The sequence below is a fragment of the Maylandia zebra genome, linkage group LG18, assembly GCF_041146795.1.
Source record: "Maylandia zebra isolate NMK-2024a linkage group LG18, Mzebra_GT3a, whole genome shotgun sequence".
In the NCBI taxonomy this organism is placed as follows: domain Eukaryota; kingdom Metazoa; phylum Chordata; class Actinopteri; order Cichliformes; family Cichlidae; genus Maylandia; species Maylandia zebra.
Genome location: NC_135184.1, coordinates 21,284,757 through 21,303,039, shown reverse-complemented (window position 1 = coordinate 21,303,039; position 18,283 = coordinate 21,284,757). Strand labels below are relative to the sequence as shown.

General features: G+C 39.3%; 1 protein-coding gene across 1 annotated transcript; it reads right to left on the bottom strand.

The window, feature by feature from the left end:
- Window positions 1–1,974: 1,974 nt before the first annotated feature.
- fndc7a (fibronectin type III domain containing 7a) lies at window positions 1,975–10,586 on the bottom strand. The gene is made up of 14 exons (XM_004542545.3): window positions 10,484–10,586; window positions 9,983–10,001; window positions 9,619–9,876; window positions 8,033–8,293; window positions 7,123–7,380; window positions 6,770–7,021; window positions 5,828–6,082; window positions 5,149–5,406; window positions 4,336–4,593; window positions 3,770–4,024; window positions 3,378–3,641; window positions 3,250–3,279; window positions 2,871–2,907; window positions 1,975–2,658 (listed from the first exon to the last, which is right to left on the bottom strand). Exons 1-13 carry the CDS (start codon window positions 10,538–10,540, stop codon window positions 2,876–2,878), a joined length of 2,457 nt encoding a protein of 818 aa, XP_004542602.3. The 5' UTR covers window positions 10,541–10,586; the 3' UTR covers window positions 1,975–2,658; window positions 2,871–2,875.
- Window positions 10,587–18,283: the final 7,697 nt, after the last annotated feature.

Sequence of the window (18,283 nt, the reverse complement as noted above, 5' to 3'; positions counted from 1 at the left end):
ATACGGCGCGACATTCGCGGCTAAAACACTGTTAAAAGTGTAGCTGGTGACAGAAAAACGGGGTATTTTAAAACTACACCACCACCATTGCTGCCTGTGATTTGATCTGCATTCTGGGATAACTGGCTGCCCCAAGTCTACACAAGCAATCGATTATCTAGGATCGACCTGTTTTGACTTACTTTGCACGGCAACCAATCAAATGTTAGAGAAGCTGCATGGGCAGCGTTAACCCCGCCCCCTGAGTTTGATGGGTGAGGCTGACAGATAAAATTATTTCATGACGAGAGCCAGGCGCCAGGACTGCCAAAATGAAATAAATAAATATATCATTAAATAATTAATTAAATGTGTCAATAATTAATTAAATGTGTCAATAATTAATTAAAATGTGAAATACATAAATAATTAATTAAATGTGTCAATAATTAATTAATTACATGTGTCATAACTATTTATTTAATTAATTAATTCCAATTTTAATTAATTATTGCCACATTTAATTAATTATTTATGTATTTCACATTTTAATTAATTATTGACACATTTAATTAATTATTTAATGGTGTATTTAATTAATTCATTATGGCAGTCCTGGCGTTCCATATTATGTGAGCGCGAGGAGGGAGAAAAAGGGAAGTGGAAAGGTACGAGTTGTCATCGAGGAAAAACGGGAGCTGGAAGCATGTAAATATAATAATAACCACTGCAGCCAAGAAGAGTGCCTGACGAGCCCAGTTGTAAGTAAGCTATTAAGACTCGACTGTACACCGTGTTCGTGTTTTCCTCCGAAAACAATAAGTTCCGTTGGAGCAGCCTTTCAACGCCTCTCTCTGTCTCTCGCAAGAAAAGTTGACCCAGACAACAAAGTAAAGCTATTTTTCGGCTACGAGCCGACAGGGACCCCGCCGTATTAGTCAGAGGTCCCTTTACTACAGTTCGGAGTCGCGGACCTTCAGTAATAGTAATAAATCACACAGCAATAGTACATTCACGTTGTTGTAAAAAGCATGATAATATATTAACTAATCCAAAGTATTCAGAATACGTTACTGTCATTGAGTAACGTAACGGAATACGTTACAGAATACATTTTGGGGCATGTATTCTGTATTCTGTAATGGAATACATTTTAAAAGTAACCTTCCCAACACTGGAAACCACCAAATACAGATGTAAAATATCATGTCACATTTAAACTCCAACTCAAGTAACCTATATTCAACAACAGCATAATAAAACAGGAAATTATATTTTCTGTGTGCCACCCCAATATTCAGGGGCCTCCATATGGAGACACCCCTGCTGACTGGTAAAAATAATTATTTAATGTTTTACTACAAATATTAACATCTTTGAGATTAGTTATTTCAGAATGAAATCAGTTTGTAGAACACCAGATGTGCCAGTTGACTACCACTGGACATCTGTTTATATGATTATTGCCAGTTGGTCAGTTCTCCGTTGCTCTAGTTGTGTTTCTCTACTTCTTTTCTTTCCAACACAAAGCTTTAACTGTGTTTTGGCATTCATTGCTTCAATTTAAAAGATGCTGACGTAGAGAAAGGTGGAAAATCAGGAGGATAAGAGGGGATATTAGATGTAACAAAAGATGTTCTAATCCAAATTTGTCAGTGTTTGTGTTACAGTGAAAACTTATATTCTTCCTTTGTGTTATTTCATATCGTCCCAGCAGGATCTTTAGTCAGCTAAAATGCAGTCACAATGAGACCACAGACAGACAGATATACAACTTTTAAGTAATATCTTAGTGGAAGATCAATTTCAGGATCTTACCGTGATCATTTTCAGGAAAATCTTGGGTGTAATTTCAATTTAATTTCAGTTTTATCCGTAACAAATCACAACAGCAGTTGCCTCGAGGTGCCTTATATTGTGAGGTAACTCCAACAATCAGACAAATCAAACAAATAATTTAAATACTGACAGACTGACTTTACACAGCGTTGTGATGCAGAACAATTTGCTTTATTTTTTTTATCATCTGTCATCTGGGAGAAAACAAATCCAATGAAAGCAGGTGTGACATTCAATATTTCTCTGGCAATATGATCAGATGAGTCATCCACAGACTCCATGAGACGGATCCCTGTTGCCCCACGTTCAAGCTTCACAACCGGGAGACATCAAACTGAAGCCATATGGAGGTCCTCTACTTGGAGAAGTCCTAATATACTGTTTTAAAATTTGAATGATTACTGCTATGACACTTTTAAGTCGGGCCTCAGCATAATGTTTCAAGCTTTGTTTCTTTTCCATATTTTATAGTCGTCATTTCTTGTTTTTTTTCACAGTGTAACTTCTAACTGAAACAGGACGCGTGAAACATGAGGAGTCGAGGAGCCAATAGTAAAACACTTATTCTTTTTTTTTTTAAATGCAGCAAAATTTTAAAATAATATATCTTAATAGCGCTCAGTAAATGCTCACATAATTTTTTTTCCCTGTTTTTCAAGTTCGTTTATCTTTGGATTTAATATTTATTTTTAAGCTTATTAGTTAACAGATATTCATTTTATTGGATATTAATTATTATCAGACTCAGTGTCATCGTGGTATACAGAGTCTTCACAGTTATCACTGGTGTAAACATCGGCCTCTGTCCTTGTTGCTGTGTTGGTGGTCGGGGTGTTCACACTGGGAGAAAAAGGCAGGAGAAGTTCATCTTAGTAAAAACAAGAATCCTTTGTGGAACATTATACTCTAGAAATCACACTACAGCGATAGCGTACAGAGTCTGAGGCTATTTTACAGCCACTTGTAACAGACACAATAACATGGGCGTGTCATCATCTCCAGGTTTCCAAGATGTGATGTGAACAACGTTGAATGAGAAACAACAAACTCACCACAGTTAATTCACACTTCGTCTCACACGAGAAATTACTGAGGAAAGAAAGAGACGGCATTTTAACAATAGCTCAAAGCTTAAGAGGAAACAGCTAGCAAAATGTAAATAGTTTTTTATGGTTGTGTTTTTAAACAATGATATTCAGAAGTAACACCTCATGAACAAAATATATTAATATAGAAACAAACTTTTAAATGACATAGTTGGATTCTACCTAAGGATGGAGTCAGTAGATGTTTCTCTCTTTTTTCTGTCTTTATGCTAAACTACGAGACTTCCGGCTTTAGCCAATGAAATTCTTTTTGAGTGGTAGAAACAAACTAAAAGATATAATCAGTGTGTAACTATCATTGTTTTAGGTATAAGATGATACGTACCCATGCCAGTGTTACTTCCAGGGCAGGGAACTAAGGATAAATGAAAAGTGTAAAAGCAGCTGTTAGAATCGACTCGTTATACAAATTTAAAAATCAGAGTAAATGCGCTCCTTGAATTTTGTTCCCACCTGAGTACGTCCTGGGCTGGCAGAAGGTGACTTTGCTCCCGTACTTTTCCACAGGTGCCGCCACCACTGTGTAGACATCCCCACATGTTTCTTCCTGGATGTCACAGTACATGCTGCCTGCAGCTGCCATACAGGTGTAGTTTGCTCCGGTGCCATACAGCTCCACTGTGTGATTATAGATCTGAGGGCCGAGCGAACGCCAGTATACCCTCAGGGTGTTGTTGGTCCTGCGATAGAGCTTGACCCCCGTTGGACAGCAGGCACCTGTAAAAGAGTGAGTGTAGAGTTGTGCTTTTGTAAAAAAAATCTTTTTTGACAGTGTGAAGATTTCTACTTTTCCCTCCATTAGATGTAAAAATATTACAAATGTGTTTGTATTTATCGATCCTCACTGGAAGAGAATCCACGATATTTGCACTCTGACTTCTGTCCTGTGCTGCTGATTGCTTCCAGGTTGACGCTGTAGTTGGTTCCACAGGTGATGCACCCCATCAGGCAGTGGGTGTCTAGAGTGTGGCATTTGGCATACCCTCGTGGTGATGTCAGGGAGGTAATGAATGAGCGAGCTCCAGTGCTAGGTGACCAGGTCACATTGGTCATAGCCTGGGTGACCTGGGTCACGTTCACAGACATGGGGCAGCAAGGGCCTTAAGGGAAGAATACAGAACAGACTTAAGTATGGGAGGATTTTTAGATTCCTAGATTCAGTACATGTCATGCTTCCTCATGAGAAGCATCCACATTGGTGTTTTGCGTATAAACTTGAGAACTAATTCATTTCATTTAATGAATGACAAAAGCTTTTGGCAGATGTCTAACTGTTGATAACCTTAAAAGCAGAGATCAGCTTTAGCTCGATGCAACTTTAGCATATGGCTCAAATTAAAGTTGCTGTTTGGTGGACCAATTGTACATTTTGTTGTGGGGTTTAACAGCGTAACCAATCAGACTGTCATACCTGTTTCCAAAGTTTTACTGAATCCTGGTAGACTTTTCCCCACAGCTGTTGTGGCCACTGCTGTAACCTCGTAGACAGAGCCGCAGGGCAGTTGCGTGAGCACACAGGAGCTGTTCGTCGACTGGCAGCTTTGTCTGTCATAGCGTCCAGTGGCAGTGATGGTATAATTCGTGTTGGGGGTGTTGGGTGTGGTGAAGAGGATTCTGTATGTGGAACTGTTGGTCTGAGTCATATTCAGGATCTCTGGAGTGCAGGGAGCTGCAGCAAGACACACATAAAAGAGTTGGTCACTTCAAAATTACAGAGATACAAATACAGAGTGAAACATTACTGCAAAAGAAGAAATAGAAAGTTTGGAAAATGTACTGATTCATACTTGTAATTCTGTTCACATTTGTAGACAAAATGTGAAGCAACTGGTATTTTCTAGTAGCTTAGCTAAATAAAAACCAGAAGCATAGGAAGAAAACTTGCCCCATATCAAGAGAAGAGAAGAGAAGAGAAGAGAAGAGAAGAGAAGAGAAGAGAAGAGAAGAGAAGAGAAGAGAAGAGAAGAGAAGAGAAGAGAAGAGAAGAGAAGAGAAGAGAAGAGAAGAGAAGAGAAGAGAAGAGAGAGGCTTTCTCCTGGTGACCCTTCTACACAAACCATACTTGTTCAGTCTTTTTCAAATTGTGCTGTGATAACGTGTAACTTTTAACATGCTTTGGATTTTTTTAGCTTCACTGAGCGATGCACAGTCTGAGCTTCAGATGAATTTGCACACAATTTGTGTGTGTTTCATAAAAACAGTCACTCTTCAGTGTTTAAATTACCTGTCTCATGCGTTTGCGGCTTGCAGGTGCGGTTGCATCCTCGTAAATCGCTGCAAGGTGTCACAGTCACAGAATAAGCTGTGTTGCAACTCAAATCTGAGAGCGCACACACCGGTGCTGTGTCGTTGCAGTGGATGACGTCTTTAGTCTGTGCTGCTGTCGTCTCATACAGTTCAGCTCCTTTGACTGGTGTCCACATGACTTCCAGGGTCTCCGTAGAAACCAGCTTTATCATAACATCCAGTGGGCAACAAGGGACTGAGGAGGAGGCGGAGAGAAGAAACTAATTAAAAATAATTAAAAAAAACAGGCAAATAACCACACACAGCCAACTGTGAGTTTCTCTTAGTTTGGTCATAAAACTGCTGTAGCTTTAAAGTTGGGTTATACATTTTGTCTGTCTAAAAGTGGGCTTTTCCTGTCATGACAACTCAGGCTTAATCATGAAAATGACTTTTTTCTTAAACAATAGCAGCATAGTAGTTACTTCAGAGATGTTTACCTTTAGTTCCGACAAAGGACTTTTGAAATGAGGAAAAAATCCCATAAGAAACAAGCATAAACAAAAGCACTGGCCTGATCCTATAGGATGTGATTGGATGGATAGTGCTGGGTTGGAGTAGACTGTGTTAATAGTGGTGCTGCTGTATATGTGGGTGCTTTTGTGTGAAAGTCATACTGGTAGTGTAGTTGCGGACATGTCCATAAGGGCTGGAGCCGGCCTGGTTGTAAGGGAATACGGTAGTGAGGTAGGTGTAGCCACACATGCAGGAAAATGGGCAGGTGGTTAAACTGGTGTTACAGAACGTCTCCATTCCATCATCCCGCTTTATGAACGCCATGTAGTACTCCACCAGTGGCACTCCGTCCCACATCACGGAGCAGTTACCTGCTCTGGGCTCCTCCACCCAGATGTTCTCTGGCGGACATGGGTCTGTCAGAGAGAGACAATGGTCCTCAATGGTCCTTGAGTAATAACAGTAATGGACTTCACATGTCAAAGACTCCATGTGATAATTTGTCAAATATGCTTATTGGTTTTCATTAGGAGAGCTTGATGATCTGGTCACATCTGTAAAAGGCTTGTGGCTAACAGCTAAATGAATTCAAGATTATTCTTTTTTTCACTAAATTCACAAAGATTTAGCACAGGTCAGCTGATCACAGCCTGAACACTAAATCTGGAGCAACAGAAATGATTGTGTTTTCCTTTGTCACAAAAAAGTTCCAGTTGCAATTCCTTTTAGTCAGCTTGAAGCTGGTTCAAAAACTGAGCCAATCCCCATGGACTCCCATGATAAAATGTTTAGTTTTACAGCAGAGCACAGGGTGCTTAAAAGAAGAACAACAACAACAAATCTAAAAAAACAGCTAATTTAGTTCTTCGTGACATTAATAGATCTTCTTTTAAGGTATAAATTTGCATTCACAGATAGTGTAGTTCATTTGAGAACAATGGGCTTCACTTGAGCTAATTACAACCAAGAGCAGGATTTCTCAATATTGAAATTCTAGTATTTTACTTCAATGCTACTGAGAGCTAATTTCAAAAGTTTTGAGAGTGCTTTAAATGAATAATAGTATAAGACAAACAACCATACATTACGAATGATATACCCACATGTTATGTAGTTAGCCGGTTCAGAGGGGCTGCTGGGTCCAGCATCGTTATAGGCTATGACATAGACTGAGTGGTTTTGTCCACAATCTGCAGGATTAATGTAACAGTAACTGTTTTCTGTGGAACAGTTTTGGCCATTAGAGGTCCAGACTAAGTAGAGATTAGCACCCCTCACTTGTGACCAGAATACAGCAATCCCAAGAGCCCGTCCTGGAGTCACCTGAACGTGAGTCACATCTGGGCTCTGAGGACCTGGAAATGAAACCACAATGAAATCAATAACAGCAGTCATGACTGGTCCTCTGGTACGGGTTCAAATGTTTATCAGCCTAATTTTTGAGAAGGTTTCTTACGTGTAATTTGACAGACAGTGACATCATCACCAGTGCGACCCTCAGAGTCCCATGCCGTGCCCTTAATACAGTATGTAGTTCCTGGTTCAAGGTTATCAAACTTCACCGTGGTGTCAGTGGTGTTGAGTTTGAGGCGGGTGTTGGATCCCTCTCTGATGATGACCAGTGTGTAGAGGACGGCGTCCTTCACTGGGTCCCAGTTCACAAGGATGGTGCCATTGGTAGGAGAGGATGTGTTCAAGTTGGGAGCCATTACAACTGCAGATGTGATCAGGGGGAGAATGAAGAGTTAATGGGATTAATGGGGCATAAAAACAAACAAACCAACAAAGAGACCTTACTTCTCCTCTCCTTGTTCCCATTTCTTTATAAGATATGAAATAGAAACTACTTTCCTGTGATCCTGTTACATTCAGTTACCCTTCAGGATGCGAGACAACCTAGTTCTCATGGTTTCTCTTTTCACTTATGAAACCACCATGGAGCAGTGAGTGGATACAGTTTCCACCCTCGTGCTAGTTGCAACGACTTGGGCACCCATGACAATGGGCGGTGAAATGGTAAGCCACTATTGCCAGTGGAGTGAGATAACAAGTTATTGTTCTAAGGAGGAACAGAAACCTGTGTTTCACTCTTTATAGGCTGATTACCATCTTTACGGTAAAGTGGAACTAGAAGATAGTTATAAGTGCACTGTCAGTCACACCCGACTTGGCCCTCTCAGAATCAGCTGATGCTTTTGTACAGACGGCATCCAAATTTTTACTTTCATATTATTAAAATTTCTGAGTTACATGACCTCAAGGTACAACATTTCACTGCTGAAAATTATATTTAACTTATGCTTTTATTTTACATGGAATGGCCCGATTATTTCTTCTAATTTAGCTCGTTTCAGATATTGACGTACCTGTCCTGGCCTCTGTGGGGTAGGATGGCTGGCTTCTCCCGCCTAAGTTGACGGACATGACGCTGAGGACGTAGTCTGTGTATGGCTGGAGCTCCACCATGGTACCTGGAGAGCTGCTCACAGTGCTCTCCTTGAAGAAATCACCTGTCTTTGACTCTGCCCTCAGGATGTAGCTGGTCGCCCCAGATACCTCTGTGAACTCAACAGTGATGCTGTCGCTGTTTTTGGAGTAGGCTTGCCCAATGCTGGGTACATCAGGGGCTAAGGAGCAGATGGTAGATGTCAGTCAGATAGATTCCAAAATAAAAGCTTTTCTATTTATAAGAGAAGTACAATGTATCACTAAAATACAAAACAAACAAACAAACAAACAAACAAAAAACATCTTTTGGGTTATTATCTCAGAATTTCTACCTACTAACATATATTTCTTAAAAAATAACTCAAATTTGAGAAACTAACTTCAAATTTCAAGTTCCAAATAAGAATTTTGAGACAATAATCCAAACTATAGATTTATTGATGACGACATGTTTTTCTTTTTCAGAAGCAAAAACAATTTTCCATAACAACTCCTGTAAGAATGCCATCTACAATGTTATAGATGCAGCAGTTGACCACCACTACCAAATTTAAGTGCAGTTCTCAATAAAGTCTCCTTTTTACATTATAGTTTACTACATGTAAAACAAATAAACATTTACATTCTTACATTTATACATATTTATTCACATGTTACTGACAATTTGCACACTAAGATTTTATTTGAAAATTCTGAAATGACTGCATAGGCCTACAGTTTATTATTTCCTCACATTTTCAGAAAAGCCTCTTGAGGCCTGAGCGCTTGGTTGGAGTGGGTTTCAAATATCTCTTTGATATTCAAGGTTAGTTGAGTCCAATAAATATAAAACTTGTTTCTATACTAAAAGCCAAAATGTAATGTCTTCAAATGAGAACACGGCGTCTCAGGAGGATAACAAAAACGATTGTGTTGTCTATGGAAATATTGGAAAATGTGCAGCATAATTTGAAACGGCTGAAAGAGTTGTCTGAAATGTTTTTCTGGCTGTTCGATGTAACAAAGAGTGATGATATAAAAAAAGAGAAAAACAGCAGAAAAAATGTAACAAGAACATTTTCACTTTTAATTAAACCATGTTTGACAAAGTATTTTGGGTATTTCATAACTATTAAATAGAGCTATTTAACAACAACACAGTACAAGTAAAATGTTTGCCCAAACTATCTCATTAATATATGCACTAAAATAAATAGATACTTTTGTTAATTCATAATGCAAAAAAAATTAAAATTACATTTAAATTTTCCATGTATTTTCTTTTACACAGATACACTGTAAAATGTTACATTGACTGATACATTTCATTGTAGTCAAATGAAATGTACTTTATTGTTGGTGTGTAATCAGTTGATGACAAGAACATTTTTCTTAATTTCTCACTATATGAATAAATAAACCTTTGATTTTCTATATTTTAAGTTTTACGTTACTCAAAATTATTGCTTCGTGTTTATTTATCAATAAAGGTTTGCCCCTTTCTGTTTTTTCTGATGTTACCAACCTGTCGTCTCCTCAGTCTTTGCACTGCTGAGCACCCTGAGATTATTGTCCATAGCTTCTAACTGCATGGTGTACACCGTGTTTGGTGACAGGGAGTTAACTGAGCCCATGACTGTGTTGCCACCGAACTGAGCAAAGACGGGTCTTTCCGGGGAGTTCTTGGGGGTTGCTGTGATCTTGTAGGAGCTGGCACCAGTGTGGCCGCTCCACTGCACTGTCATGCTCTTGGATGTCACTGTAAACACTGACAACCTGATGTCTGAAGAAGATAAAGCAGAAAGTGTGATTAAAGGGGAATGTGATTAATTTACATCTTAAAGTATCTTAACCAATAAGTATCTCAAATATGAAAGAAGCTCTGTTACCATTTTGAGCCATGCATATCTGAAAGTGAGAAAAAAAGTCAGTTTAATGAATGAAACAATGAATGATCTTGTTAATGAAAGTCAGGAAATACAGTCAATTAAAGACAAGGGTATCCTTCCAAAGATAGTAAGCTTCTGCTATTCCACATTATATCCTGAGGCAAATTATGCCCTGTATCACATTCTCAGAGCATGAGAGGCAGCAGGCTGCACATTACCTTCACTCAACACAGATTTCAGGACTGGTCAGTGCAGGTATTTCTTTCAGGTCGGAATGAATTTGTCTATTGAGGTACGGCTGGGCATGCCGCTCGCACTTGTTGAAAGCCGTGATACTCAAAAGGGCCTGTGTTCATATGTCTCAAACGTCCTCTACTCCCTGCTCTCTATCTGGATTTATGCAGCATGCACAATATCAAAACATTTTACCTTTGATGTGGAAAACACTGTAAATTACTTTGGTTTAAATTAACGCTGAATGAGAAAATAAGAACATCTTACCCCACTGAAGGTCAATAAAAACAAAAGCTTCAGCATCTTTAACTGCAACGTCCCCATGCCCTCAGTTTTTTTCTGCTATCCACTGCCTCGAGGTGAGATGCTGTTTCTCAAACTGATTTTAGGGAAGCAACTTGGTCTTAAATTTTTTACTTTCTTCTCTTTCTTCTACCTTCCTCTCTCTCCAACATGAAATGACAGGTGTGTTATTGTTTCAGCAAATACCAAAGAGCCCACAGGCTTTAACTCCTCCCCTCAGGGGTGTCTGTCTGTCTCTTACCTATCAGACCTAGACAAGGAAGCTCACCTTTGTTAGATGACAATGTTGATGATAACACTTGTATAACAAATGAATGTTCATCTTTTCTAGTCTTTATGACGTGAATTAAAAAAATAAGCACAATACTTTCCTGTATTACTGAAGATCTTACTTTTCCCTGTGAGGACAAAAGAAGGTTACACTATATCATATTCCACTGAGGCGTGGCGTGCTCTTTTGTGGGAACTGACCTCAAACTTTTAATTTAGGACAACATGTCTTATCATTGATTCCGAGTACAATTGAATGCATAATCTGATATGATTTGCATCCACATTTTTCTTTTCTTATTTAGTAACATTTTTGGTCAACTTATTTGTTAAGGTAAAAAAAAATTGATATACAGTCCACCCAATATAAAAGTGCTCGCAACAAAACTCCACTTTCTCTACCTCAACCCGTCAATTTAAAAGACCATTTCTGACCTGAATAAAAAGCACATAAAAACTCTACTCCAAATGTGATCAGCATATCTGCTGAGAGACATGTCTGGGGCTAGGGAGAACATACGTGAATGCATATGACAGACGGGGAAACACAAGGACGGAACTGCATGATTGGGATCCGGGGAACAAGGAAGATGGGGAGAGGGGAAGATGTAAACACAGATGACACAACAGATACATACTGGCGAGACATAAGAGGAACATAATAGACAAGAAACTAATCTGGGGATAAAAGGGAACTGCAGAGTATGGAAAGAATAAACTCATGACTACTTAATGGAACCTAAATCATCATTATGATACAAAAAACACTCCCTTGGACTTGAATTTCTTTGAACTGTTCATTTTGCCAGCTGGAATGATTGTAAAGCATACATACTTGATTTGAATTTCTCTGATTCCCGCAGGGTCAAAAGTGCAAATTTAGGCTTAAATACATACATCCACCCCCACTGATATTTTGTTAAACGTCCCTTGCAAGTTGCACTTCGACCCGATGATTTTGGTTGCCATAAAAAAACTTCTGGCATAATTCTGGCCAGATATTCAACCACTCTTTTTGGCAGAGTGGAGTTGAGTTTTAAAAGCAGTTCACAATTTTTCCGCCCGTTCCAGATCAGGGCTTTGGTGGTTCCTGAGTTGTTCCATCTGAACCAAATACGTCTCGTCTGAGGGTGGCAGTTTGGGTCATTGCAGGCCTTAGCAAAGTGGTGACACATCTGATTAACTTATGCTTAAGAAAAATTATTTGAGGTAATGAGCCTGGAATCTGCAGTTGTTTAAAAATGGCTCCAAGAGAGATCTTCCAAACTCAATCTTCAATTCTCCTTAAATCGACACTTAATTCATTTGGGTTTTCCCATTGTTCAGAGCAACTGGTCAATTCACTAAGTACCGTCAAACAAATAATTTTATGCTGGCAAAAAGAAACTAACAGTCCTAGTAAACCATGATTACTTATAAAAAACTTAACAGGCCTAGGCCTTGTCAAGTTAAAAGACACCATTTAACCTTCAGAGCCACTATTAACATCGAGTGTATGTATTTCAACCTGTAAGGATACTTTTGACCTTGTGCAGTTTAGAGAAAATCCAAAATATATTCAAATGTACAACAAATTCTTGTTAAAGTCAATAAAGATGGGTTCAATAAAATCATTAAAAGCCTAAGATTGCCATGAAATTCATGCCCATGATAAGTATTTGCAAACTTGTCTATGGAGCATGGAAAGAAAAGCGTCTGGACTTCTTTAAGTTTCCTTGAAGATGTTTCAACTCTCATCTGAAAAGCTTCTTCAGTTCTAAGAGTAATTGGTGGAGAGTCCCAAATTTTAAGTCTTATGGAGTGTTGCAAACTTCTGATTATAAACATTCAACTTAGTTTCTCTCCTTATATTCAATTTGAACACTTATGCCCCACCTCTGCAGCCCACCAGGAAAGCTTGCCCCATAGTTTGGTAACCAGTGGTCTGTCTACACCACAGCCAACTTCACCTACTTTGGGAACAACAGTTCAGGAATGTTGCTTGGACACTTCTTTTTCTATAATTACGTCCAGAACAACAACGAAATTCAATATCTCAAAACAACAAAAACTGAGCACAGTCTGGCACCAGCGGGCTGTAGCAGTGACAGGAAAAGAAGCACAAAGCTGTCTAATAGAAACTACAAGTAACAAGAGACAGTTTCTGTAGCACCTACAAGCCAGCAGCAATGGGCAGTAACACTGTCAGATGAGCACAATAAGGAAAAGGACAAAAGTTGATTTGAACTAAAGACAGGTTTTGTCCTGAAAAACAATATGACCTGACACAGATTAGATGTGCCTCCTTTTCCATGTTGGTGTGCATCCTTCTTGGGAAGAAAGTGAAATAATAGAAGCAATACCAGGGTGTTCAGTAACACATAGCATTGTGAAAAGATCAAGTTTACATTTATTGCTCCATCTCATAAGAGAGACATTGTACTGTATCATTAATGATGGCTTCACTATGGGATCACACGGTGTCTTACAGTCATATTTGAACACATTTTGGGAACTAGTGAGAATATAAACGTTATTCATCCACATAAATTTTTGCTGATGTTTTAGTTTTTTCTTTTATTTATTCAGTTTTATTTAACTCACAGGTAAGATTTGAAGGTTTTACTCTGAGACTGAAGTGATCTCTCTTTTTTCTGTTTAAAACAACACAAAAAATAAACTCATCGGGTATCCTATGAACTGGCAAATGGATGAAGGATGAACTCCTGGTGTTTCCTTCCACCTAGTGGTTGCATGTGGTGCAGTTTCCTTTGTAGTTGAGCCATAGCCAGATCTGTAGATAGCCTCCTGGCCATGCAGTCAGTGGTTGACTTTATGTTGTGAACTAGGTATTCCACTATTTCACTAGAGAAATACGTGTTTTATTTTACAAGTGAGGCTGCTTTTTTTTTTTATGTGGTAGAAGTCTGCTGCGAGGACCAAGCGGTGCCATCTAAGGACTGAATGCCACTGGACGTGCCTAGAAAGGACACTCTCAATCTGAAGGCCACCTGTTTCCTTGGAGGATGGTAGAATACAACGATTTGCAATTTTTTTTAAGGATTAACGTTTTTACTGAGATCTCAGGACACTTTATGTTGCTACTTTTTTTTCCTTTTTGGGTCAGATCTGATTCCACTTAACACAAAAACTGATGCATCTAAAAGCAAAACTGTGACTAAAGACAATTCAGATAACTTGAACACTTACCAAATACTGAATGCGAAGTGCACTGAACTGAAATGGACAGCCTACCTAATATATTTATGGACACTTGAAGTGATATATTGGACATCGTTGAAGATTACATGTTGAAATGATTTAAATGTTGTTCATGTCTATGTTTTTGGACCATTTAAATGTTGAATACACTCAAATCACTTTTTTCCTTTAAGTTGTTGTCAGTGTCTCATTCTGAGTGGAGGGTTTTTCCTTCTTTAAATTGAGTTACCACTGCCAGTCTCCCTACGATCCTAACTGAACCCAACAAGAGGAGATTCTCATATATTTTATTTTACTTGACTTTGGATGACAGATTACTGTGGATTTGACTGATTTTGACTACTCAGTTAAAACGGGTGACAGAAACATGACATCTAGGCTGCGCCTAGAAATTCTGTCCATAAAAATTACGAGCAGAATTGGTGACAAAGGGCAGCCCTGGTGGAGCCCATCACCCATCGGGAATGACTCAGACTTATTCCTCGCTATGTGGACCAAGTTCTTGCTGTATAAGGATTGAATGGCCTGTAGCTATGGTCCAGATACCCCATACTCCTAATGCACGTCCCACAGGACACTCTGAGGGACATGGTTGAATGCCTTCGCCAAGTCCACAAAACACATGAAGACTGGTTGGGCAAACTCCCATGCACCCTCAGGTATCCTTGAGAGGATAATGAGCTGCTCCACAACCAGGACGAAAACCACATTGTTCCTCCTGTATCTGAGGTTCGACTAACGGACTAACGGATATATATATATATATATATATGTATATATATATATATATATATATATATATATATATATATATATATATATATATATATATATATATATATATATATATATATATGTATATACACACACGTATATATAAATATGTGTATATACACACACGTATATATATATATATATATATATATATATATATATGTATATACACACATACACACATGTATATATAAATATGTGTATATACACACACGTATATATATATATATATATATATATGTATATACACACATACACACATGTATATACATATATATATATATGTATATACATATATATATATGTATATATATATATATATACATAGTTCTTGCATGGCCAGCATACTCACCGGACATGTCACCCATTGAGCATGTTCGGGATGTGCTTGACCGGCGTATACGACAGCGTGTACCAGTTCCCACGAATATCCAACAACCTCGCACAGCCATTGAAGTGGAGTGGACCAACATTCCACAGGCCACAATTGACAATCTGATAGACTCCATGCGACGATGTGTTGCACTGCATGAGGCAAATGGTGGTCACACCAGATACTGACCGGTTCTGGGTCCCCAGACCCCCAATAGCGCAAAAAACTGCACATTCCAGGGTGGCCTTTTGTTGTGGGCAGTCTGAGGTACACCTGTGCACTACTCATGATGTCAGATCAGCATCCTGATGTGGCACACCTGTGAGGTGGGATGGATTATCTCAATATAGCAGATGTACCCACTACCACACATTTGGACTGATTTGTGACCACTGTTTGGGAGGGATGGTTATATTGTGTTATATTGTGTATCTGGAATGAATTTTAGGTCTCTACGTTCATCCCATGGGGAATGGGAGCAGTAACAAAGGTGTTGCGTTTATATTTTTGTTGAGTGTATATATATATATATGTATATACATATATATATATGTGTGTATATACATATATATATATACGTGTGTGTATATACATATATTTATATATATGTGTGTGTATATACATATATATATATATATATATATATATATATATAACACATACGCCCTGCCCGTGATCAGGTACCCTGCTGGGGTAATAAGCTGGCCAAAGGAGGAGATAGAAGCCACTGACATAAAGACAAGAAAGCTCCTGACCATGCATGGAGGGTTTCACCCCAAGTCCAGCACCCTGAGGCTGTACGCTAAGCGGAAGGAAGGGGGCCGGGGACTGGTGAGTGTCAGCACCACAGTCCAGGATGAGACAAGGAACATCCAAGAATACATTGGGAAGATGGCCCCAACTGACCGAGTGCTCAGTGAATACCTCAGGCAGCAGAAACCCAAGAAAGAGGAGGGAGACGAGGAACCATCATGGAAGGACAGGCCCCTGCACGGTATGTACCACCGGCAGATAGAGGAGGTGGCTGATATCCAGAAATCCTACCAGTGGCTGGACAAAGCTGGACTGAAAGACAGCACAGAGGCACTAATCATGGCAGCACAAGAACAAGCTCTGAGTACAAGATCCATAGAGGCTGGGGTCTATCACACCAGGCAAGACCCCAGGTGCAGGCTGTGTAAAGATGCCCCAGAGACAATCCAGCACATAACAGCAGGGTGCAAGATGCTAGCAGGCAAGGCATACATGGAACGCCATAACCAAGTGGCCGGCATAGTGTACAGGAACATCTGTGCCGAGTATAACCTAGAAGTCCCGAGGTCAAAATGGGAGATGCCCCCAAGGGTGGTGGAGAATGACTGAGCTAAGATCCTGTGGGACTTCCAGATACAGACGGACAAAATGGTGGTGGCTAACCAACCGGACATAGTGGTGGTAGACAAACAGAAGAAGACGGCCGTAGTGATCGATGTAGCGGTTCCGAATGACAGCAATATCAGGAAGAAGGAACACGAGAAGCTGGAGAAATACCAAGGGCGAAGGTAACGGTGGTCCCCGTGGTAATCGGAGCACTAGGTGCGGTGACTCCCAAGCTAGGCGAGTGGCTCCAGCAGATCCCGGGAACAACATCGGAAATCTCTGTCCAGAAGAGCGCAGTCCTGGGAACAGCTAAGATACTGCGCAGGACCCTCAAGCTCCCAGGCCTCTGGTAGAGGACCCGAGCTTGAAGGATAAACCGCCCGCAGGGGCGTGCTGGGTGTTTTTATATATATATATATATATATATATATATATAAAAAAACACCCAGCCTTCATCTTTCTTGGGTTTCTGCTGCCTGAGGTATTCACTGAGCACTCGGTCAGTTGGGGCCATCTTCCCAATGTATTCTTGGATGTTCGTTGTCTCATCCTGGACTGTGGTGCTGACACTCACCAGTGCTGGACTTGGGGTGAAACCCTCCATGCATGGTAAGGAGCTTTCTTGTCTTTATGTCAGTGGCTTCTATCTCCTCCTTTGGCCAGCCTATTACCCCAGCATATATATATATATATATATATATATATATATATATATATATATATATATATATATATATATATATATATATATACACATATATGCGCATTAGTAGGGTTGCAACATTTGAGTAGATATTTGATAAGACTGGTTTCAGACACTTATTTTTAAGCTGTCACAAACAAGTATTACGGAGAGTGGAACAAACTCTGAGTGGTTAAAACCTCAGTTTTTACATATTCATACCACTGGTATGAAATGTGTACTTTCCCTTCATGTGCTTTACCCTCATAGTCTCTCATCTCTTTATTTCTGTTGATACAGATTTTGCTGAGTTTTGGATTTCTTCTCACCAGTCTTGAAAAACAAAGTAAAAAATATAGTATTTTTACATGTCAATATTAATATTGTCACTGTTTTAAGAATATTCTGCAGCTGAATGCGGATCACAGTAAAATATACTGGGATATGGTCATAAGTTGAGGTTGTTGTTAGTTGTTAATGCATTCATTATTTTTAATACAATGAAACACTGAGCTGTCCTCACCACTGACACTTTGGAAAGTTTACAAGGACTTGACTCATAGAAATCAAACCATACCTGATTTAAAGTGGGCTGATCTCCCTTCTGCTAATCTCTGGTAGATTTCGCAAAGATTAATATCCAATATTGATTGAGGATGATAGGCACGAGCCCCTGGATAGTACTGAGACACTGACTGATACACTGAGGAGGAATGGCATCAACATGAACTTTAAATCACTGAGATAACTAAGAGACTGAGTGTCACTAACACATAAGCAGACAGAACAATCGGAGGCAGAGATTATAAACAGGAGGTAAGTGGAGTTTGATTGCAGGTGTTTCAGAAAGCAGAGTGCAGGAAACATGTGAAGGCCACAGCTTGAGCGCGAGACAAACAGCGTTGTTAAACATTTTTTTAACATGTTTTTAACATGTTCAACATCTGTGCATGCTTCGCAATGATCGAAACAGACTTTTCTTTGTAGGTTACATTCAAATGTTTTATTTGTGAATATATTGTTGGGGAAAACTAGTTTCCTGTTTGGCACTGGGAGAGAAGAAAGAGAAACAGATGCTCCCGAAGGACTTGGTTTAGAAAGAAGC